Source organism: Ranitomeya variabilis, chromosome 1, assembly GCF_051348905.1.
Source record: "Ranitomeya variabilis isolate aRanVar5 chromosome 1, aRanVar5.hap1, whole genome shotgun sequence".
In the NCBI taxonomy this organism is placed as follows: domain Eukaryota; kingdom Metazoa; phylum Chordata; class Amphibia; order Anura; family Dendrobatidae; genus Ranitomeya; species Ranitomeya variabilis.
Genome location: NC_135232.1, coordinates 759,343,390 through 759,367,501, shown reverse-complemented (window position 1 = coordinate 759,367,501; position 24,112 = coordinate 759,343,390). Strand labels below are relative to the sequence as shown.

The 24,112-nt window shown below is 43.2% G+C and overlaps 1 protein-coding gene across 1 annotated transcript in view; it reads left to right on the top strand.

The window, feature by feature from the left end:
• GRIN3B (glutamate ionotropic receptor NMDA type subunit 3B) overlaps nucleotides 1-24,112 on the top strand; it is a 166,888-nt gene that overhangs the window by 12,517 nt on the left and 130,259 nt on the right. The window contains exon 2 of the mRNA XM_077253166.1: nucleotides 20,450-21,048. Coding sequence (XP_077109281.1) covers nucleotides 20,450-21,048 — 599 coding nt within the window. The remainder of the gene's footprint in view (nucleotides 1-20,449; nucleotides 21,049-24,112) is intronic.

Genomic DNA, 24,112 nt, shown 5'->3' with positions numbered 1-24,112 from the left:
TCCTCTTCCCCCTCCCCTCATGTGCTAGATCCTGGACAAGAAGAGGTCATCCACCCTGTGTAAAGCCAGTAAAGGACTGAGCACATGGAGAGTTGGGGAGCTATGCAGGGGGCTGTGAACCAGCAGCCCTGTATACATCATAGGGAGCACGTTGATGCCTCTTTCAGACTTGCTGTTTTCCTGGCGATTACCGTGGCAGTTTAAAACCGCGGTGGTAATCGCCTGGAAGATAGAACTTTTTTAAAATGGAAAACCATTGAGCTTTCTGCTGCACAGTTTTCCTGCGATTTGAGCCCATTGACTTGCATTGGGCAAATCGAGTGCTATGTAGTGGTTTTGCTGACGATTACTGCCGCGGTTTTAAACTGCTGCGATAGTCGCCGACAAAACCGCTAGTCTGAAAGAGGCCTGACAGTTGCATGCCCCCTAGAGTCCATCCACAAGTTCTGCTACTAAGGCGAAACGGCCTCCTTATTAGCCACTGAAATCCTGCATCACATGGAGTCTGCTGCTGGAACTTGGATAGGACTTTTCACACAGAAGTAAAGTTGCTGGAAGGGGCTCTCCATTGGAAAAGAAGATCAGTGCCACAGGTACTATAACATAGTAAAACTTGTTTTTTTTTAGAGTTACGCTTTAACTGTATAAATTAAAACTGTTAAACAAGAAACATAAACGGTATAGAGGGGGAAGGGTTAGAGAAAAAGAGGGAAGAAAAGAAAAATTGCAGGTGTTAATGTTTGAATTATTTTACAGCTAAATATGTGACCATCAACTAAAATTCAAAGCTGTAGGCGATGCCTCTCAGATAATCTATCAAGCTTCTATCGTTGAAATCTTGCACAATACGTTTAACCCTTGCTGAAATTGCAGCGTATTTTTTGTTTCATGCAGTTGTGGGATTTCCTGCTATTATCTGAATAATTTCTAAACTGTGGAGCTCTTGCTGATGTTTCAGACAGTTAATGAACTGGTATATATTTGGGAAAAGACTACCACATGTTTCTTGAAAACTACGGTGCCATCCTTCAACATCATTATTTGTTCGCTGTTGATCATTTAATGTTCGTTCATACATATTCCAAAGTTCAACTGGAAACAAAGGTGCCTGACGTCCTCTGCGAGTCATTTGACCAATATAGGTATCTTCAAAATAGTTGGCAATGAGTATGGCTTCTTGTGGAAAGTCAGGATTTTCCACTAACTCTTCAAATGAAGGCACAACATTCTGTGTTGGTAGAAAGGCAAGGGCAGGTATCATGCGTATCCAACGAGCAAATTCATGGTCACCTTGATATTGCACCTTGAGTTCTTCATTTTGAACTTTACGCCAAACTGACTGTGTTAGGTTGAAGAAGCAACCGGTCTTCTTGAGGTTGGGGAATTCATTCTCAAATGCCTGGATTGCAGCTAGTTCAAAATCCAACATCAGGTTGTGTGGCTGCAGTCCAGGTTGTATGTTCTTCAGCTCTTGTAGCAATCTCTGGTATGTTGAATGGCTCTTGTCCGTCAGTAAGGCGTAGACTACAGGAACAACAAGGCCGCTGTGGACTACATGACTTGTATAAAGTTGCTTGAACAGGGATGGTGTAGTGGAAAACAAGACATCAGCAAACCACTCTTTACTTTGGGCCAGTAGATGGAGATTGTCTCTTGTTCCAAATATCAAGATATGCCTGTGTGCACTTCCTAATTAAAAGTGAAAGTATTAGTACAGGAAATAATGAGAGACAAAATAAAAAGTAACAAGTAGCAGACAGAGAATTTCGGGATGAATTCACAATAAGTTTTCCAAATCAGAAGCATCCATTGTTCATATCTCACATTTAAAACTCACATTTTGCTTCAGATTTTCTGATCTTATAACAGAAACGTAAAACTGAAGAAAAATCTGATGTGAAGGGGCTAAGCATTATTTGTTTCTACGACATGTATTGTCCCAGTGGAAAATTATATATTCCTGTTTAAAAATGCTTCCAAGCTTCAAAAATTTCACATTTTCAAAGTTGTGAAAGGATTAATGGCAGCAGAAACTAGCAAAATGCAGAATTCCATGATAACAAAAGGTTTACATCAGGAAAAACGAGCAAACATGTAAGAAGCATTTGCAAAAAATAGCATATTAACTCAATGGTTCATTAGGTTGGGGTCATATGCAGCGTAAATGTCTAAATCCCATCCACATGCTGATGAAAAAATGCACAGTTAAAAAAAATGACATGCAGTGCAGCAGTGGCATACCTACCATGTAGGCAGGGGACGCCACTGCCCCCAGGCTGTCAGGATCTACCAAGGTCTGGTACAGTAGGTGCCTGTCATCTACTGGAGTATGGCAAGGATAAATTAATACTGCCTACTGCTGCGCTGCTTTCCTCACTCTGCTTTGGTGCAGATCCTGAGATGTGAGAGATCACATGATTGCATACATCATTCCAGGTCCTGTATCAAAGCAGAGGAACACAGCGTGTGGCAGCAGATGGTGAATATTACTTAACCCACTGCCATGCTCTGGTAGGTGACAGGCACCTAACGGAGCATGGTGTACCCTCTTCCCAGCACTAATTCAGCATTGGAACTCCATTCCAGGCTGTTGGCAGGGGGCGTGGCTAAAGGGGCAGTGCATTATGGAGGAAGGGTGGCCCAGGCCCCTTCAAAACTTTGCTATGGGGCCAGGGCCAAGCAACTTTTGTCACTGCATGTGAATGTATGCTGCCATTATGCAAATGAGATTCCAGCCATTCAGACAAGGGGCTAAAATCCTGCATTAAAACCTGCACCTAAAGCCATAGAGCTAAATAGAGATTTTGGTGTAGAATTATCTACACCAGAATAGCTGTAGATCTACAGTTTTGGACAATCCACAGAGGTTAGGAGACATGTTAATGAATCATAGAGTCATAGAATCATAGAATGTTAGAGTTGGAAGGGAACTCCTGGGTCATCTGGTCCAACCCCCTGCTCAAAGCAAGATTCACTAAATCATCACAGACAGATGTCTGTCCAGCATCTGAAGACTTCCATTGAAGGAAAACTCACCACATCTTATGGCAGCCTGTTCCACTCATTGATCACCCTCACTGTCAAAATGTGTTTTCTAATATCTAATCTGTGTCTCCTCCCACTCAGTTTCATCCCATTGCTTCTAGTCTTTCCTTGTGCAAATGAGAATAAAGATGATCCTTCTACAATGTGACAGCCCTTGAGATATTTGTAGACAGCTATTAAGTCTCCTCTGTCTTCTTTTTTGCAAGCTAAACATTTCCAGATCCTGTAACCGTTCCTCATAAGACATGGTTTGCAGACCAGTCACCATTCTGGTCTCTCTTCTCTGAACTTGCTCCAGTTTGTTTATGTCTTTTTTAAAATGTGGTGCCCAAAACTAGACACAGTATTCCAGATGAGGACTGACCAAAGAGGAGTAGAATCCTTAAAGGGAACCTGTCAACCCCAAAATCGAAGGTGAGCTAAGCCCACCGGCATCAGGGGCTTATCTACAGCATTCTGTAATGCTGTAGATAAGCCCTGATGTATCCTGAAAGATGAGAGGTTAGTTTATACTCACCCAGGTGCAGTCCCGGTTCTGTTCTGGTCCAATGGGTGTAGTGGTCCTGTCCGGGGCCTCCCATCTTCATAGGATGACGTCCTCTTCTTGTCTTCATGCTGCAGATCTGGCGCAGGCGTACTTTGTCTGCCCTTTGTCCGCCGGGCCTCTCTGACCTTTCCCAGCGCCTGCGCACTGCAGTACTTTGCTCTGCCCTCAACAGGGCAGACAAAGTACGCCTGCGCCAGAACCGCAGCATGAAGACAAGAAGAGGACGTCATTCTATGAAGATGGTAGGCCCATCGGACCAGAACCACAGCGGGACAGCCCCTGGTTGTGTATAATCTAACCTCTTTTTCTCATCTTTCAGGATACATCGGGGGCTTATCAACAGCATTACAGAATGAGGTAGATAAGCCCCTGATGCCGGTTGCAGCAGACAATCTGCAGCTAATTTATAGCAGAAAATTCAACACTAAAATTAACATCTAGTGATGCGGGTTTGATGTGACAACCTTGTCCTCTGGCTGTGATTGACAATGGCTGGATACCTGCAAATCATGGTTGATGGACAAGGATACCACTCTGCTTATGAACATGGCAGACCACTGTATCTTAAAGGCAGAACTTCTACTTTGAAGCTGAGCAGAGAATTAGACTGCAACTAAACAAGTGAGGCATAGTGGGAATCAGTAGGTCTCATCATACATTATACTATCCTCAAAGTTTCCCTTTAAGGCAAAAAAAAATCACATAGTACTCTAGCACTTTGTAATATATAATTTTTCACATTTGTGCAACATAAACTTTGCAATAATTCTCCATAATGGAAATGTTAAATGCTTACCAGAGTCATGCGGAAGGAACTGCTGCTGAATGCCATCAATATTGATCCCCTGGAACTCCTGGGGAATAACAAGTTGATCAAGGGTTTGGGGCAACCTTGGAATATTGACAAGTTGCCTTGATAATCATATTGTTCTCTTCAGTGATGCTTTCTTTGGGAGAAGTGCTATAACATTAGAATGGGCTCCTGAAATGACTTCTGTGAGAATCTGTTGTGGTGTCTCCTGTGTTGTCCTTGCCCTGGTGACGGCCTCATTGACAAGTCGGATTGCTTCAGGTCTTGCTGCTTGTGCTGCAAGGTTGTGGGGATTGGTTAGTTTCACCACTTCACCAGATGCTTCATTGGTCCAAACACGTCCCTTGCAAGTCGACCGTTTTTCACACACCCAGATGCCATGGACATCGTCAGCCGTTTGTTTGGAAAATACGTAAATGTGATTCTCGTAGACCAACTTCTTCTTCCCATGTTTCGATAGAACTGAATTCATACTTGTAGAAAGTGAATTGCTGTGGAAGCTGACTGATTTTTTTGTGCTAGTACACCTCTCTCTTTGTAGAGATTTTAGACACTGCTATATTCTGATGTAAAGATGGAATAAGAGCTAGTCTAATGTAACTTGAAGGACACCTGACATTAAAATTGTTACATCTGCAACAAAACTTGCAAACAAGCAGGTCAATGCTGGGTCAAGTAAAAGTTCACAAAATGTTTTGATTTTAGAGTGGTTTACATTCTCCACTTAAATCTGGCCTCATTCACACTACATTTTTTTAATCCATTTATTTTTTTCGTGTTATGCTTTTGTAACACAAAAACATTTTAGAAAAGTTTTGGAAAATGTCTTGTTAAATTTGCGGGCAAAATGCTCTGACATTATAATGCAATCAGTTGTGAGGTTAACAGATGGAAATAGTTGATTTAAGGGTACTGTCACACAGTGGCACTTTGATCGCTACGACGGTACGATCCGTGACGTTCCAGCGATATCCATACGATATCGCTGTGTCTGACACGCAGCAGTGATCAGGGACCCTGCTGAGAATCGTACGTCGTAGCAGATCGTTTGGAACTTTATTTCGTCGCTGGATCTCCCGCTGTCATCGCTGGATCGTTGTGTGTGACAGCGATCCAGCGATGTGTTCGCTTGTAGCCAGGGTAAACATCGGGTTACTAAGCGCAGGGCCGCGCTTAGTAACCCGATGTTTACCCTGGTTACCAGCGTAAAAGTAAAAAACAAACAAACCGTACATACTCACATTCCGGTGTCCTTCAGGTCCCTTGCCGTCTGCTTCCCGCTCTGACTGACTCCCGGCCGTAAGGCAGTACAGAGCACAGCGGTGACGTCCCCGCTGTGATCTGCTTTCACTTTACGGCAGCACTCAGTCAGAGCGGGAAGCAGACGGCAAGGGACCTGAAGGACACCGGAATGTGAGTATGTACGTTTTTTGTTTTTTTTTACTTTTACGCTGGTAACCAGGGTAAACATCGGGTTACTAAGCGCGGCCCTGCGCTTAGTAACCCGATGTTTACCCTGGTTACCCGGGGCCTTCGGCATCGTTGGTCGCTGGAGAGCGGTCTGTGTGACAGCTCTCCAGCGACCACACAACGACTTTCCAACGATCACCGCCAGGTCGTATCGCTGGTCGTGATCGTTGTAAAGTTGCAGAGTGTGACAGTACCCTAACATGTCACAAAAGTGCAGCACTCTGTACAGTACTTTTGTGGCATGTGGATTGATGACGGACCGGATTTCATGAACCACAAGGACAAACTGGCAGAACATCCAAACACAAAATTCTGGGGGCAAAACTGCCAGGGGCAAACTGCTGGGGGCGAAACATTGATGACGGACAGGAATTCATGAACCACAAGGGTAGAAACATCTGGGGGCAAACTGCCGGGGCGAACTGGGGGCAAAACATTGATGACGGATGGGAATTCATGAACCACAAGGGTACAATCATACGGGGGCGAACTGCCGGGGGCATTCTGCTGAGGGCGAAACATTGATGATGGACAGGAATTCATGAACCACAAGGGTACAAACATCCGGGGGCAAACTGCCCGGTGCGAAATATTGATAATAGATGGGAATTCATGAACCACAAGGGTGCAAACATCTAGGGCGAACTGCCAGGGCGAACTTCGGGGTGCGAAACATCCAGGGGTGAACTGCCGAAACATCTGGGGGCTAAATGCTGGGGATGAAATGTGCGGGGGCGAAATGTACCCAGGGGCAAACTGCTGGGGACGAACTGCTGGGGGCGAAATGTGCGGGGGTGAAATATACGGGTGCGAAACATCCTGGGGGCCAAATGCTGGGGACGAAATGTGCGGAGGTGAAATGTACCCAGGGGCGAACTGCTAGGAGCGAAATGTGCGGGGGTGAAATGTGCGGGAGCAAAACATCCTGGGGGCCAAATGCTGGGGACGAAATGTGCGGGGGCAAAATGTACTCAGGGGCGAACTGCTGGGAGCAAACTGCTGGGGGCAAAAAATTCAAATCCCGAGCAAATGTGCTCGCCACTACTCGTTACTCGCTGGTGTATCACTGTACTCGGTGTATTCGGCGAGCACCGAGCGTTTCCGGGATTACTGGGAGGGAACTCAGGTCTCCACCCTGCATTTTTGGCAGTCTTTAGAGACCCAATCAACATGCAGGGATTGTCTGCCAGGCACTGTAATGCCGCAGCCATCTTTGTTGTGGTTTTGCAGTGATTGGCTGGCCGCACAGCATCATCAGGGGTATAAGAGACCAGACGCCGCCCTGCTCGGTGCATTCAGCTCAGACAGTGTAGGGAGAGCTGCTACTTAGATAGGGTCAGATTTGGGGATTTCTTAGTCAGTGTGGGGTCTACCATCCTAAACTACTCAAATCCAGCTAAACCAACAGTCCTTCTAAGGACTAATTCCAGAGTATATACAGTAGGTTGCAGTGTTAGGTAGGCAGGGGAGTGTACGTCGCTCTATACATATCAGTGCAAGGCCTGCAGGCACTGTATGTGTATATAGAAATCATTGCATACATCAAGAGGGTCCATTCCATTACTTTCTGCTGCTGCTACCTATAGCATATATTGACCATATATACCTAGCCCCAGGTATAATTGGGTAAAAGAGATTTTTTTATTGTAAAGCAATCCAGAGCCCTTTTTTTCTCCATTTGCTTTTTGATACTGCGCAATACAGCCAGATTCTTTTCCTAGCATAGTGTGAAAATGCAGCAATTTTAAAGGGGTCACAAAAATCACTTATATGAGTGTGCAGAAAAATCTTTCATTTTTTTGTGGTAGGGTAGAGTAGAATTTATTTTTGAGTGTCTTACACAATTTCTTGACATCATTGTGCTGAACCCCCCCAAAAAATATATACCGGCCACATATTTTACAGTGTGGTATATCTGTGACACACCTCATACATCCGTGTGCTAAAAATTTGGGCATTTTAGGCCTAAATTTTATTTTTTTGCTGTCTGTTACTCTAGCTATATACAGCACTATTTTGCAGACCCCCCAAAAAATACAGGCCTCATATTAGGAAGTGTGGTATCTCCATGACAGACCTCATATATCTGCGGGCTCCAAGTTTGGGTATTTTAGGCCGGTATTCCAGTTTTTTTTCCTGTCTGTTACTCTACTTATATACAGAACTATTTAGCAAACCTCAAAAAATATACAGGCCACATATTTGGCAGTGTGGTATTTCCATGACAGGCCTCATATATCTGCGTGCTCCAAGTTTGAACATTTTAGACTGGTATTCCGGTGTTTTTCCTGTCTGTTACTCTACTTATATACAGCACTATTTGGCAAACCTCAAAAAAATACAGGCCACATATTTGGCAGTGTGGTATTTCCATGACAGGCCTCATATCTGCGTGCTCCAAGTTTGGACATTTTAGGCCGGTATTCTAGTTTTTTTCCTGTCTGTTACTCTAGCTATATAAAGCACTATTTAGCAAACCTCAAAAAAAATACAGGCCACTTATTTGGCAGTATGGTATTTCCGTGAAAGGCCTCATATATCTGCGTGCTCCAAGTTTGGGCATTTTAGGCCGGTATTCCAGTTTTTTTCCTGTCTGTTACTCTACTTATATACAGCACTATTTTGCATTTTAAAAAATTAAAAAATACAGGCCACATATTTGGCAGTGTGGTATTTCCGTAAAAGGCCTCATATATATGCGTGCTCCAAGTTTGGGCATTTTAGGCCGGTATTCCAGTTTTTTCCTGTCTGTTACTCTACTTATATACAGCACTATTTTGCATTAAAAAAAAATACAGGCCACATATTTGGCAGTGTGGTATCTCCGTGACAGGCCTCATCTATCTATTTTGCTGTCTGTTACCCTACTTATTGACACCAATTTGATAACCAAAAAAACATTTTTAACTACAGTCCAGATAGTTTAAAGTGTGTTTTTTCCACACACGTATCACATACAAGTTCGCTCCCAATTCAGCCATTTGTAGTGAACTTGTAAAATATTCTAGTCCATTTACAATGGGCAAGGCGCATAGCAAGGGACGGGGAACTGGACGTGATGGTGATGTTGCATGTTGAGGCCGAGGCTGTGGGCAAACTGAAATTGGGCCACAAAAAACACCCACATCTTCTCGCTGGACCTTAATGTCCGAAGTCCTAGGGGACCGCAGCAAGACAGCACTATTGAAGCCAGAGCAGTGTGAAAAGGTTGTTGTTGGATAGAAGATAATACTTCCAGTTACTTGGCCACCACCACCAGCACCCCGTCTTCTACACAGTCAAGTCTGAGTAACCGTGAGTCTGGAACGCATATTCCTCACCCTGATCCTCCTTCCTCCCATGATGCCGAGTGACCGGAGACAACTGATACCACACTTGGACACTCCGAAGAGCTGTTCACTTTTCCATTTATAGATTCGGCCCTCTCACCCAGTCCACTTGAAAGCGGGGCAACATGAGATTCCATGTAGTGATGGCCAAATATTTGAGCAGCCATGGTCACAAGAGGTGGACGATAATCAGACACAATTGCTCGAAAGTCAGGAGGAGGACCAGGGTGCGGAAGTGGAAGATGAGGTGGTGGATGATATAGTAACTGACTCAACCTGGCAGGAGGACATGCAGAGTGAGGACAGCAGCACACAGGGGGAGTGAGGCATAGCACCCCTTCAGGCAGGAAGAAGCAGTGTGGTGGCTCAGACAGAACACCAACATGGCAGAAGTTGCCAGTCCAACTGTTAGGTCTTCCCGAGTTTGGTTATTTTTTAAAGACTCTGACGATATCCCCAAACAGGTCATTTGCAACACCTGTCATGCCAGCATCAGCAGGGGTAGCCTTACCACTACCAGCATGATCAGGCACATGATAGCAAAGCACCCGACTTTGTGGGCCCAACCCCAGGCTCCAGGAACAGTGTCTGCAGGTGACACCACTGCTTCTTCCACTGTTGTGCGTGCAAGCCAATCCCCTGTCCACGGTGCATGCAAAGATGCCACCTGCCCTGCACCTGCCGTTGCCCACACTCAAATAGCACTATCATGAAGCAAGTCCTCATCCTTGTCCCAGCGCAGCCTTCAGTTGTCCATACCCCAGTCATTGGAACGCAAGCGGAAATACGCAGACAACACCCCACAAGCCACAGTACTAAATTCACACATTTCTTGTCCACTTGCGCTGGAAATGTTGCATTTTAGGCTCGTTGAGACAGAATCTTTCAGCAACATGATGGCGGCGGTAGTTCCAAGGTACTCGGTCCCCATCCACCACTATTTCTCCCGCTGCTATTTCTCCTTACTGTCATTGACAGTCATTACTGGGTATTGACAGTCATTACTGGGTAGTGACACTTTTAGACCCATGCTACAAGGAGAACCTTCAATCTCTTCCTCCAGAGGCAGACAGGTGTACTAAAATGCTGCATTACCAGAGGGCCATTGTTGCAGAATTAGTAAAAAAATTCCCATCTCAAAACGCTGGAGGCAGACATAACAGTTCGTTGGACAACCAAGGAGTACAGGCGAGAGAGACACAACTCCAATCCAGCAGAGGCAGGTGAACACTGGCAAAGTTCTGGGACAGTTTTCTCAGACCCTCCCATCGCCTTGGCCCTGAGGCTCGGGGTAATGTCACAAGAAATGGAATGTTTTCTAAGATGCTGAGGGAGTGCTTTGCTGACCATACCAACGTCCTCCATGATTGCTCTGTGCCTTTTAATTATTAGGTATACAAGCTGGACACGTGGCATGAACTGTCTCTCTGCACTTTGGCCTGACCTGCCGCTAACGATTTGTCAGAGCGGGTTTTTAGTGCCGCTGGTGGAATTATCACAGATAAACGCATTTGTCTGTCAACGGAAAACGCAGGCAGGCTGACTCTTACAAAAATTAACAAGGGCTGGATTGGGCCAGACTTCTCTACACCACCAAATGACAGCAAACCATAACCTCCAATACAGTGTCTTTTTGGGAGATGTATTCCCATGCACCTCTACACGCCCACACATGGGTATACGGTTCCTGATTTTGGCTATGCTGCTATAGCCAGTCAATTTTTTGGCAAGGGAGTCTATGATCCCCTTAAAAAAATGTAAAATGTGCCCCCCATGGGGAAATGTTTGTCAGCCCATGCGCTTAGTGTATGGGCATTCCAAGTCTAGGAGACCAGCTCCTTTAAATTGGGCATCTTTTTAATGAGGCCTTCCTCCACGTCTCATCATCCACCACCACTAGACCACCAGGGTTAATGTGTTCTGTGCTGCTACAGTCACTGTAGGTTTTTGCAAGTGTGTTTATGATGCCTGTAAACAATTTATTTTTAAAAAATTTACCCCCCCCCATGGGGAAATGTTTGTCAGCCCATACACTTAGTGTATTGGCATTCCAAGTCTAGGAGACCCGCTCCTTTAAATTGGGCCTATTTTTTAATGAGGCCTTCCTCCACATCTCATCATCCACCGCCACTAGATCACCAGGGTTAATGTGTTCCATGCTGCTACAGCCACTGTAGGTTTTTGTAAGGGTGTTTATGATGCCCATAATAGAAATATTTACACAGTATGTTGATGTGTACCCCCCAGGAGAAAAAGTTTGTGTATGGGCATTACGAGTCTAGAGACCCTCTCCTTTGTAATGGGACAATTTTTTATGAGGCCCTCCTCCATGTTTCTTCCAAGGGGGGATTGGGGTGCGTGCAAATGTGGATCAAGGTGGCCCTTGCGTTCAATGCAAAGGAAACAGTATGGCAGGACCAACTGAAGAATGTGAAGTGGGTTTTCCTGTGGCCATCCAGTACCTGGGTTCAAAGGCTTATTGGGGTGCATATAACTTGATAGCAGGGCAGGCCTTGCAGTCATTGCATAAGAAAACAATATGGGCGTACAAAATGAATAATGTGATGTGGGTTTTCTTGTGGCCATCCAGTACCTGGGTTCAAAGGCTTATTGGGGTGCATATGACTTGGTAGCAGGGCAGGTCTTGCAGTCAATGCAACATTTTTTCAGGAAGCCCTCCTGTACCTCTCGTGAAAGGGGTATTGGGGTGCGTCGTAATTCTTGGCAACCCAGCCACTCACTGCATAGGCAATAACAGCATAGGAGACCCACTGTTTAATAATGGCCCTTTAAAAATATTAATGCCACCTGATGCCCCTCTAAAAATAGGCTTTGTGACTTTGAGTCCCTCCTTCATAAATGAAACAAGATGTGTCTGCTTATATGTCACACACCACATGGCCAACTAGGGTTGTTAAATGTTACAATGGCATTTCCCAGTGAATGCATTTGTATTGGTTGAAAGCAATGTTAATGTTGAAAAACGCATCAAAAACGCTGCGTGTGAACATAGCCCAAGTGGTGAAGACACATTTTGTTCTGGCGTTAATTATTTTGCCTTATATACAAGTCATTACACTGGAAAGGATGTACCTTAACATATTTCCCAGCAAAATCCATTTTGGTTTCGTTTTTGTATGTTTTTTGGTACACCTGTAAAAATGGCGTGAAACTCTGACAACATTGTTTACAGCTGTGACCTAGGAATCAGAAATGCTTCCAGGGACATTTGCCATGATGTTCCCGTGTCATTTGAGCAGTGTTTCCTTCATTTTCAGATGTTTTTAGTCCTTAAAAGGACCCCCGGGGGGCATCACGGTAAAAATGCTCGGGTCTCCCATAGACTTACATTGGGCTAGTTGTTCTGTCCGAGTACCAGAGTATTCCAATTTGCTCGACCCAAGCAACAAGCACCCAAGCGTTTTAGTCCTCGCTCATCACTAATATTGAGCTGTCACACAGAATGTACTAATCAAACACTCGAGGAATATCTTCAGTATTATGTGTCTGATCGCCTGTCTGACTGGGTGGAACATCTGCCATTAGCTGAATTTTGCATCTTCTCCTCATGGTTTGTTTAGTGTATTCCAGTTTTAACCCGGTTTGTTTCTCACAATTCTTATGGATCCTGATTTGGACCTTGACATGACCTCTCAGCTCTGACCTTGGTTGGCGACCATTCTTACCTCTGGACAGCAGCCCTTCCATGGTAGCATTCCACTGGGTCCTATTAAAACCAGGGGTACAGGGGTTAAAGGGTATTGGGATGTTTCTGGAGTCTGCCAGATGGAGTGACTTGGGCCGGTCTGCAATAACCATGCTCTCCTACTGCCTTGGATCACAACAATCTTCTCATGTTAGATATATTTCTGCTTGACTTTAGATACTCATAGTAATAAGGTTTGTCCCATGTGTGTACATACTGTATATATATATACAGTACAGACCAAAAGTTTGACACACCTCATTTAAAGATTTTTCTGTATTTTCATAACTATGAAAATTGTACATTCACACTGAAGGCATCAAAACGATGAATTAACACATGTGGAATTATATACTTAACAAAAAAGTGTGAAACAACTGAAATTATGTCTTATATTCTAGGTTCTTCAAAGTAGCCACCTTTTGCTTTGATGACTGCTTTGCACACTCTTGGCATTCTCTTGATGAGCTTCAAGAGGTAGTCCCTGGGAATGGTCTTCCAACAATCTTGAAGGAGTTCCCAGAGATGCTTAGAACTTTTTGGCGATTTTGCCTTCACTTTGCGGTCCAGCTCACCCCAAGCCATCTCGATTGGGTTGAGGTCTGGTGACTGTGGAGGCCAGGTTATCTGGCGTAGCACCCCGTCACTCTCCTTCTTGGTCAAATAGCCCTCACACAGCCTGGAGGTGTGTTTGGGGTCATTGTCCTGTTGAAAAATAAATGATGGTCCAACTAAACGCAAACCGAATGGAATACCATGCCTCTGCAAGATGCTGTGGTAGCCATGCTGGTTCAGTATGCCTTCAATTTTGAATAAATCCCCAACAGTGTCACCAGCAAAGCACCCCCACACCATCACACCTCCTACTCCATGCTTCACGGTGGGAACCAGGCATGTAGAGTCCATCCGTTCACCTTTTCTGCGTCAAACAAAGACACGGTGGTTGGAACCAAAGATCTCAAATTTCGACTCATCAGACCAAAGCACAGATTTCCACTGGTCTAATGTCCATTCCTTGTGTTCTTTAGCCCAAACAAGTCTCTTCTGCTTGTTACCTAACCTTAGCAGTGGTTTCCTAGCAGCTATTTTACCATGAAGGCCTGCTGCACAAAGTTTCCTCTTAACAGTTGTTGTAGAGAGGTGTCTGCTGCTAGAACTCTGTGTGGCATTGACCTGGTCTCTAATATGAGCTGCTGTTAACCTGCAATTTCTGAGGCTGGTGACTCGGATAAACTTATCCTCAGAAGCAGAGGTGACTCTTGGTCTTCCTTTCCTGGGGCGGTCCTCATGTGAGCCAGTTTCTTTATAGCGCTTGATGGTTTTTGCCACTGCACTTGGTAACACTAAGTTTTCCCAATTTTTCAGACTGACTGACCTTCATTTCTTAAAGTAATGATGGCCACTCGTTTTTCTTTACTTAGCTGCTTTTTTCTGGCCATAATACAAATTCTAACAATCTATTCAGTAGGACTATCAGCTTTGTATCCACCAGACATCTGCACAACACAACTGATGGTCCCAACCCCATTTATAAGGCAAGAAATCCCACTTATTATACCTGACAGGGCACACCTGTGAAGTGAAAATCATTCCCGGTGACTACCTCTTGAAGATCATCAAGAGAATGCCAAGAGTGTGCAAAGCAGTCATCAAAGCAAAAGGTGGCTACTTTGAAGAACCTAGAATATAAGACATAATTTCAGTTGTTTCACAATTTTTTGTTAAGTATACAGTCTTTAAAGGTGTGTCCAAACTTTTGGTCTGTACTATAATATATATATATATATAATTGTCTAAGGGGTACTTCGGTCTTTCTGTCTGTCTGTTGGCAACTTCCGTCACGGAAATCCCGCATCGCTGATTGGTCGCGCCAGCTGCCTGTCATGGCTGCCGCGACCAATCAGCGACGGCCACAGTCCAATTAGTCCCTCCCTACTCCCCTGCAGTAAGTGCCCAGCGCCCGCTCCATACTCCCCGCAGTCACCGCTCACACAGGGTTAATGCCAGCGGTAACGGACTCACTCCGTTACCACCGCTATTAACCCTGTGTGACCAAGTTTTTACTATTGATGGTGCCTATGCGGCGTCAATAGTAAAAACATCTAATGTTAAAAATAATAAAAAAAAATAAAAAATCATTATATATTCACCTTCTGCCGCCTTTCCCGCTCCTCGCGACGTTCCGGTGCCAAGGATGGTATGCCAGAAGGACCTTCCATGACATCACGGTCATGTGACCGCGACGTCATCACACCCTAGGACCGGAAGCTGCCACCTGCACCGAACACAGGCGACAGAACTACAAGGGGCCCCTTGGAAGGTGAGTATATGTTTATTTTTTATTTTTTAACCTGTGACATACATGGCTGGGCAATATACTACGTAGCTGTGCAATATACTACGTGGCTCTGTGCTGTATACTACGTGGCTGGGCAATATACTACGTCACTGGGCAATATACTACATGGCTGGGCAAAATACTACGTAACTGGGCAATATACTACGTGGCTCTGTGCTGTATACTACGTGGCTGGGCAGTATACTACGTGGCTCTGTTCTGTATACCACATCGCTGGGCACTATACTACGTGACTGGCCAATATACTACGTGGCTGGGCAATATACTACGTGGCTCTGTGCTGTATACTACGTGGCTCTGTGCTGTATACTACGTCGCTGTGCAATATACTACGTGGCTCTGTGCTGTATACTACGTAACTGGGCAATATACTACGTGGTTGGGCAATATACTACGTCACTGGGCAATATACTATGTCACTGGGCAATATACTGCGATACTACGTGGACATGCATATTCTAGAATACCCGATGCGTTAGAATCGGGCCACCATCTAGTATATATATATATATATATATATATATATATATATATATATATATACACATATTGTAGCGTTTCACCCTCTACATGTCTTGGGGACACTCACTTGGCAGCAGAATAATCATAGACAGGCACGGTTTTTCACATTAACAGTCCATGTGGTTTATTATACTCTCAGCATAAACCACTGTAGGCCATGTTACAAATCACAGACCTCATGTAGTCCTGTACTTCTTAATATCTGTCTTCTTTACAAATCATACATTATTCAGGCCTGTATCTCTCCAGGCACCGGTTGACTGCACAGTTCAGCAACTGTCCTATCTTAGCGCACACAGTTCTTTTCCCTATACCAGGGGTTACCTCTCAGGAGCTCCTGCTCCACAGGTAGACTCCACGTCAGTCCCAGGTCCTCAACACGGACTGCCCAGGTCGGCGGTCTCACAGTGCTTCCAGGATGACTCCGCTCCCAGGAGCCTCCAACACTGACCGTCCAGGTCCTACAGCACATAGGCCACTCAGTACCAAAGCCCAACCATGTGCTATTCAGGAATTCCCAGTATTTCCATACAGGCTTCCAGGGCCTTGCACTTGGACCATTTAGATCCAAACACAGGAACCATGTGACCCACACCCTGGTCACATTATATACCCTTAACCACCCCCTTGGATGGGAGTGTAGATGTGTGGCTAGTTTGCCCCGCCCATCTCGCACAACTAGCCTAGTAAGTCTCCCTTGACTATTATACAACACTACACAAACTCTTGAGGGACTACAGGTCCCAGAACAACCACGTTAAAACAGACTTACCACACAGACTCCCTCTGCGACACATATCGGCCATTCACAACACTGCCAGTCACTGTTTCATCACAACTATGCGTCCAAGTGCATCTTGAAGTGCACACACAGCGCCCCCTGGCTGTAACATTGGTCACTGCACCACAATATATATATGTATATATACAGCTCTGGCAAAAATTACCACTGCAAAATGTTCACTTTGTCTGATTTTTCTCTTTAGAGGTATGTTTTTGAATAAAATGTAAATTATTCTTTTATTCTATAAACTTCTGACAACATGTCTCCGAATTTCCAAGCAATACATTTTGTATTTTTTTCTGACAAAGAAAAATGGTCAAGATAAAAAAAAAACAGTGCTTTTAGACCTCACATAATGCAAAGAAAATAGTCTCATAATCATTTAGAAACAACAATACTAATGTTTTAACTCAGGAAGAGTTCAGAAATCAATATTTTGTGGAATAACCATGATTTTTAATCACAGCTTTCATGCATCTTGGCATGCTTACCACCAGTCTTTCACACTGCTTCTGGCGCAAAAATTTAAGCAGTTCTCTGTTTGATGGCTTGTGACTATCCATCATCCTCTCGATTACATTTCAGAGGTTTTCAATGGGGTTCAGGTCTGGATTGGGCTGCTGATGATAGGGTTTTGATGTGGTGGTCTCTTAATTTTTGCCAGTGCTGTATATTATAATATACTGTATATATATATATATATATATATATATATATATATATATATATATATATATGTGTGTATATATATATATATATATACTGTATATATGTGTGTGCATTCATAAGTATTGAACTCATCACCAATTTTCAAAGTGAATATATTTCCAAAGGTGCTAATGGCATGAAATTCTCACCAAATGTCAGTAACAACCCATCTAATCCACACAGGCAAAGAAATCCAACTGTAGATGTCCATAAATGTAATAATGAGAAATGACAGGGGAAAAAGTATTGAACATGCTTACTGAAATTAATTAAATACTTGGTTCAGTATCCTCCTGATAAAGGATTCATGAACATTAATATTAGCTAAAGTGAGAAAGGCCTTTAGTTGCTTAGAATTTACATGGAGTTCCTTTGTTACCAGGCAGACTCGTCGACCACAAATGAGGGTAATAATGATATGGAATTTCCTACTTTTGTAAACAATCTGTCTAACTGTGGCTTTGAGGACTTTTCCACTTTGATGGGTATAAACATCTCTTTATATGAGGTCCTCTTAAATCTCTGTTCGTGCCATGATGCACTTACACAAAAGTTTTGGGAAGATCAATTTTTGATTAAACTTTGATACATCCCTATTCTTTATAGAGTACCTTGAGCACAACAGACATCTCACACACTGAAAACAAGGAGATTTTATAGCTAAAATATGCTATTGAAATTATGTGAGGGAGGGCCAGGACCATAGTCATGGCTGAGGTTACAGGCTTTTGTGCACCTTGGCTCCCATCACATGTAAAGAACAAACTGCTATGAGGGTACTTGCCTCTCAGTTATCCGTACTCTCTGGGTCTCTTCTGAGCTGCTGCAGACCCTCTTCTTCCGATTGCACAAAAATTGAGATACAGTCTTGCTTTAAATTCAAACACAAAACTTTACTTGCTTCTGTTCACAGCACATCCTTCTCCATTACACTTACAGCATCGGGTTCCGTACAGTCCACATCCTCCACTTTCCCTGCTTCTCCTCTTACGGCCTTCAGTACGTGCCCGGGTCCTATCACCTCTCGTGGTAACGCAGCATCCTCCCTCTACTAACTCACTGCACTAGGGAATTCCCTCAGCCGTTTCGCACTGGATCTGAGGGCATCAGCCCATGCGATAAGTTGCCACATTATGGAGCCACCTGTGTCCCCGTACTGTCCTAGCCCTGCTTTCAGCCTTCATTCCAACACTGCTGTAAGCCCGCTGTCCAGCTCTACTTTTGGCACAGTGGGCCCTGGATGGCTGGGTCCTGTACTTAATCGTTGTGGAGCTACTAGGTAGCTTGGATTCTGGGCCCTTCCCAGCTGACTGGGAACCATGGCCCCTACTGACTCTAACTAGGAAACTGTTGCTACCTTACCCCAACTAGCTCCTCCTATAACTAACTATTTATCATGTACCATCTTGTAGCCAAATTTGAGTACTACACTGTCCTTACATATTCATAGAAAAACATCATACAAGTAGTACAAGTAGTACAACACATTATGGAACAGAAAACATTTAGAAGACACCATATACATCATTAAACAAATGTATTCTTACAAAGTGCAGCAACCGGGACATATTTAAAGGGGTAGGGGCATATACCAGTCTTTGTGACCCCCTTGCAATTAGAATTAACAAGCAAAGTGATTTAGAATACATAGAACGACTACACAAAGAGTATTTTAGCAACTACACAGTTCATATATTTAATATAAAAAATAAGTATATTGATATGAATGCACAATTCAAATAGAATAGAAATAATAAACACAATGGTCAGTATACAACATTTTACCAAGTACAGAGCATATCAGTAGCTATATTTAAATTGCTATTTGTCTTGGGTTAATGGCAATAATACTCCTAACAATCATCAATATGCACTGCTTGCTGCTATCAAACTGTTGCATAGGTTTGCCCAACGTACGTTTTGAGTACATTGTTGTCGCTTCCTCAAGAGGGTGCGCCCCTGAAACAGCTTATATTCACCTAATAAAGCTTCCCTTAAGTATTGGGACTCTATGTTGTCAGTGGCTCGGCATAGGCAGTAGTTACAGTGATGTTACTATAGATAGAGCCACTTCTGTAATTCCAGTGATGTAATCAGCACCAAGTCTAAGACCAATTCTAATAGGATCACATCTAAACGTATTTTATAAAGTGACCCAATATTCCTATACAGTTGACTGAGAAACATGCTTGATTAATACTTAGTCTAAGGCCTGTGTCAAAATGTGAGTACAATGCGAGAAACTCGCATCAATACCTGGCACTGCCGCCGGCACTCAGGATCGGAGTGTTCAGCTGCATAGAAATACATGCAGCTGCACACTCCGGTCCCGAGTGCCGGCGGCAGTGCCGGGTATTGATGCCAGAGACTAGCGCGAGTTTCTCGCATTGCATTCGTAAATTTGACCCGGGCCTTAAGCCAGCTTATTGAAGCCTGTGTATTTTTATCAATGGATGTAATGTCTCTGAAATCCCTGTTAATTATAAAATTCATGTTTTTTGGATCAACTACAATCCCACTTGAAATGGAGGGGGTTTAAGATTAAAGGTCATTTTTGCATCTGTTGTATCTCACTACTTATTTTATAGTGTAACTGTCATTTCAACTTTTATTTCATAAATCAGTAGTGTACATGAAAATAAGCAATTTTATAATATATGTTATCAGAGACATATGTTTCTTTCTCCTGGACTGATAATTCATTTTAAAAATTCTCAATTCACGGGTAAAATCTGTATTCAGTGAACACGGAATGTTACATTACTGAGAGGAGATGGCAGTTGCTATTGATAAGATTCTATGTCCTCGGGAGGAGGGAAGAACTCTGTTGCTAGCTCTTCCCTCCTTCTCCCACCTCATGTCTACATAGAATCCTATCAGTAGCAACTGCCATCTCCCAGCTCAGTGATGTAGAAATGTGTCTTCACTGAATACAGATTATATCTCAGAATTGAAAATTTTGATAATGAATGATTAATTCTGGCACAGAAAGAAGCAGCTTTCTCTGATAAGATATATTACAAAGTTGCTTATTTTAGTGTGTACTATTGATTTATGAAACAAAAATTATAACAGTGGTTAATCTTTAAGTTTGTCTGTGACAGCTTTGTACACTTTAATTGCTTGACACGTAATGTATATATATAAATAATATTTGGTTCTTTCTAGAATCCCTTCCACCTGCTTATGGATACTCGAAGCTCAGTTGGTTCTCTCATGGAAATTTTAGGTAGTGTGTTACAAAACAAGAGCTGGGAGGAACTTCTGGTTATTACCTGCCACCCATGGGAAACAACAACAATTCTTGACTATTTGACAACTAATACAAGTATGATGACACGTGAAATCCTCAACATTCGCTCTCTCAATGATTCTGCTATAGGAATTTACCTGCATCATCACTTTGAAGATATTAAGGATCTTGAGATTCCCTTGCTCCTGCATGGATGTGACGCACACCATTCCTCTTTAGTATTCAAGGCTGCTCAAGATAGTGGCTTGGAAGTACAAGAGTTTCATTGGATGGTTGGACAGCCTCTCAAAGTGGAAGAGATGCAGACTCATGGGATGCCCCCTGGGTTACTGGCTTACGGAGAGGTCAGCCGATCAAGTTTGGAAAAGTTTATAAGAGATGCAGTAGGATTAGTTACCCGGGCAATCACCAGTGCAGTGCAAGTGAGACCAGATCTTGCTCTTATTCAGACAATGGTGAACTGCAATGACAAACAGACACCACAAACTGAATCTTCTGGTATGTACCTTTCTAGGTGAGTTACAGTCTTTAAAATTGACCTTGTACTTTAAAAACAATTGCAATTATCCAAGGTTTAAAGATTTGGAGTATTGAATTCTGTTTATACATTATTAATAAGCGTAGCATAATAAGTTATCATTTTTTTAACAGGACATTTTCTTGAGAAGCTAAAAATAATGACCTTCAGAAAGACTGATGTAATCAGCCTAGATAAGCACTGAGGCTCGCAAACCTGGAGAAAGGCTTCTAACATAAGGGTACTAAGAAATGAGACGTTTTTAAAGACATGTTAAATAGGTATTGCGAAAGAAACATATTATGGAAAAAAAGCATTAGAAATATTACAAAACAAATGTATCGTAATTAAATATGCAGCAATACCAGAAAGGAAGCTTTTGAGCTTCTTGAGGAACAAGTCATTATTATTATAACTGCAGTACAAAAGATAAGGATAAATTATAGAATGTGCAAATACAGGAAAGATGGAAACAGTGTCAGGAAAGCAAAACTGAATTTACATAAAATATTAAATATAACTGGGCAGGATAAAGGAAAAGGCAATCTCTTCATTTGCTCAATAAATGTCTCAGCCAGAAAGTGCAGAGCTGCCTTAACCACTTCCTGACCGCCGACGGTAGATACACATCGGCGCTAGCAGGGCTTTGTGCAGCACCGACGTTTGTCTACGGTCGGCGTTTTTTTGCTCACCAGGACCCCCATGTACCTTATAATGAGGGGATTCCGGCACACAATGCTTCCTGTGACCTCCGACCTCATCGAGACCTGATTGGTTCAGGTCCTGATGACGTCAGTATCACAGCACCCAATGAGACAAATCGTTAGGAAAGTTTGTTGTAGCAACGAACTTCCTGGGGCGATCTGCCTCATAAAAACGCTGTTTCTCCTCAGATCTCCTGTAAGTGAGAGATTTGAGGAGAAACAGTGTTACGAGCGCTGCTGGCAACATCTGTGTTAGTCAGCGCTCTTGCTATAAAGTTAAAAAGACAAATAAGGTAGGTTAGGGTTTAGTGCTATAGTTCGGGTTACTGTTAGGCTAAAGTTAGGGTCACTCTTAGGCTAAAGTTAAGGTCACTGATAGGCTAAAGTTAGGGTTACTGTTAGACTAAAGTTAGGGTTACTGTTGGGCTAAAGTTAGGGTTACTGTTAGGCTAATGTTAGGGTTCACGTCACATCAGTCACATCATATCACGATCATATCAGTCAGTCACATCACGTCAGCCACGTCAGAGTTTTCTATTTCTGGAAAAAAAAACAAAAATAAAAATAAAATGGCTCATCAGTATTATAGTGAAGAGGAGACTTTTGCACTTTTATGTTCTGACAGCAAAGAAAGTGCAGTTTCAGATGGCAATGTGGATTTTGTGGGCTTTAGTAGCAGCGACAGTGATAGCTCAGAAATGAGCAGTGATTCTGGTCCATCCTCACACGCAAGGACCAGTACAACAAGAAGGGCAAATAGTGCTTCTGGAGAAATATATCCAACTCAGGGAACCAGGTATGGACTGGGACTGAAATTCAGCCCTGGCATTTTAAATCACACAGGCTCATGTTGTCCCTTTTCCCAAGCACCAGATGGGATATATTACTAATATTACCCTGGATGGAGGAAAGGAAGATTTTCTACAAGACCAATATTTCTAATGATACCAGTGGCCTGCTGGGGTAAGTGACGGAGTCAGTGACTTTGTGCTTCATCACAACTCTTAACAGTATGGGTGTCTTGAGAACAATGATTCTGTTAACAACTTAGCAGACAAGGCAGCCCATGACCAGACAGGCCCTTCTGGCATTTGCCAGAATTGCCCGATGGCTAGTCCGGCCCTGCAGGGAACAATGCCCAGTACTAGTGCTGTCCCTAGTGCTCGTGAATTATTGCACACCAATGTCCGAGAGGCTTTTCTTCTTGATGTAGCATTTCCCAGATGGGAGGCTTCGGATTCTGCTACTCCATTCATCCCTAATTTTAATGCCATTCCAGGTATAAATGTGGAGGTGGAAAATTTTGGACCAATTAATTTTTTTAATTTGTTTACGACAGATAGCTTGCTAGAGCATATTGTTCTACAAACAAATTTATATGTGTCTCAATTCATCAGCCAGCATCCACAATCCTATTATGCTAGGTCAAATTTATGGCCACCAACTAATGTCCTAGAAATGAAAAAAAATTTAGGACTTACATTCGCTAGGGGGCTTGTTAAAAAAACAAACATTCGTCCTATTGGTCCAACTGCCCTGTTCAAGCCACCCCTATGTTTCCTGCCGTTCTCCCTAGGACCCATTATGAAATGCTCATGAGGTTTTGGCATTTTAATGACAATAGTCAATGCCTGCCCAGAGATGCCCCAGAACATGACAGGCTATTCAAAAGCAGACTCATCATCAAAGATTTGACAGAAAAGTTCTTAAAGCTCTACACCCCAACATAAAACATTTCCATTGATGAGTCCCTTGTAAAATTCAAAGGAAGACTGCACCTCAAACAATATATTCCTTCTAAGAGGGCAAGGTTTGGAATAAAGCTGTATAAAATGTGCGAAAGTTCAACCAGAAGCACATCAGCTTTTCGCATTTATGTGGGGAAAGATAGCCAACTAAACTCACCAGGATGCCCTACTTATCTGGGGACATCTGGAAAAATCGTTTGGTAGCTGATAACTCCATTTTTACAAAAAGGCTACAATCTGAACGTTGACAATAACTACACGAGCATACCCCTATTTAAAAGTCTGGTTGAACATAACATAGGGGCTTGTGGGACCATTCACCAAAACCATCAGGGGTTTCCACAATCGTTGGTCAACAAAAAGGTCTGAAAGGGGCAGCCAGGGGCTTTACGCAATGGGGAGCTGCTTGCCCTTAAGTATAAGGATAAAAAAAGATATTTGTATCCTGAGCTCGATCCACACAGATGCCACAGGGGTCACTGCAGACCAACAGGGATCCACTACTCCAAAACCTGTGTCTGTCATTAACTACAACAAATATATGGGGGGTGGGGACCTTGCAGATCAGGTTGTGCAGCCATACCAGGTATCAAGAAAATCATATACCTG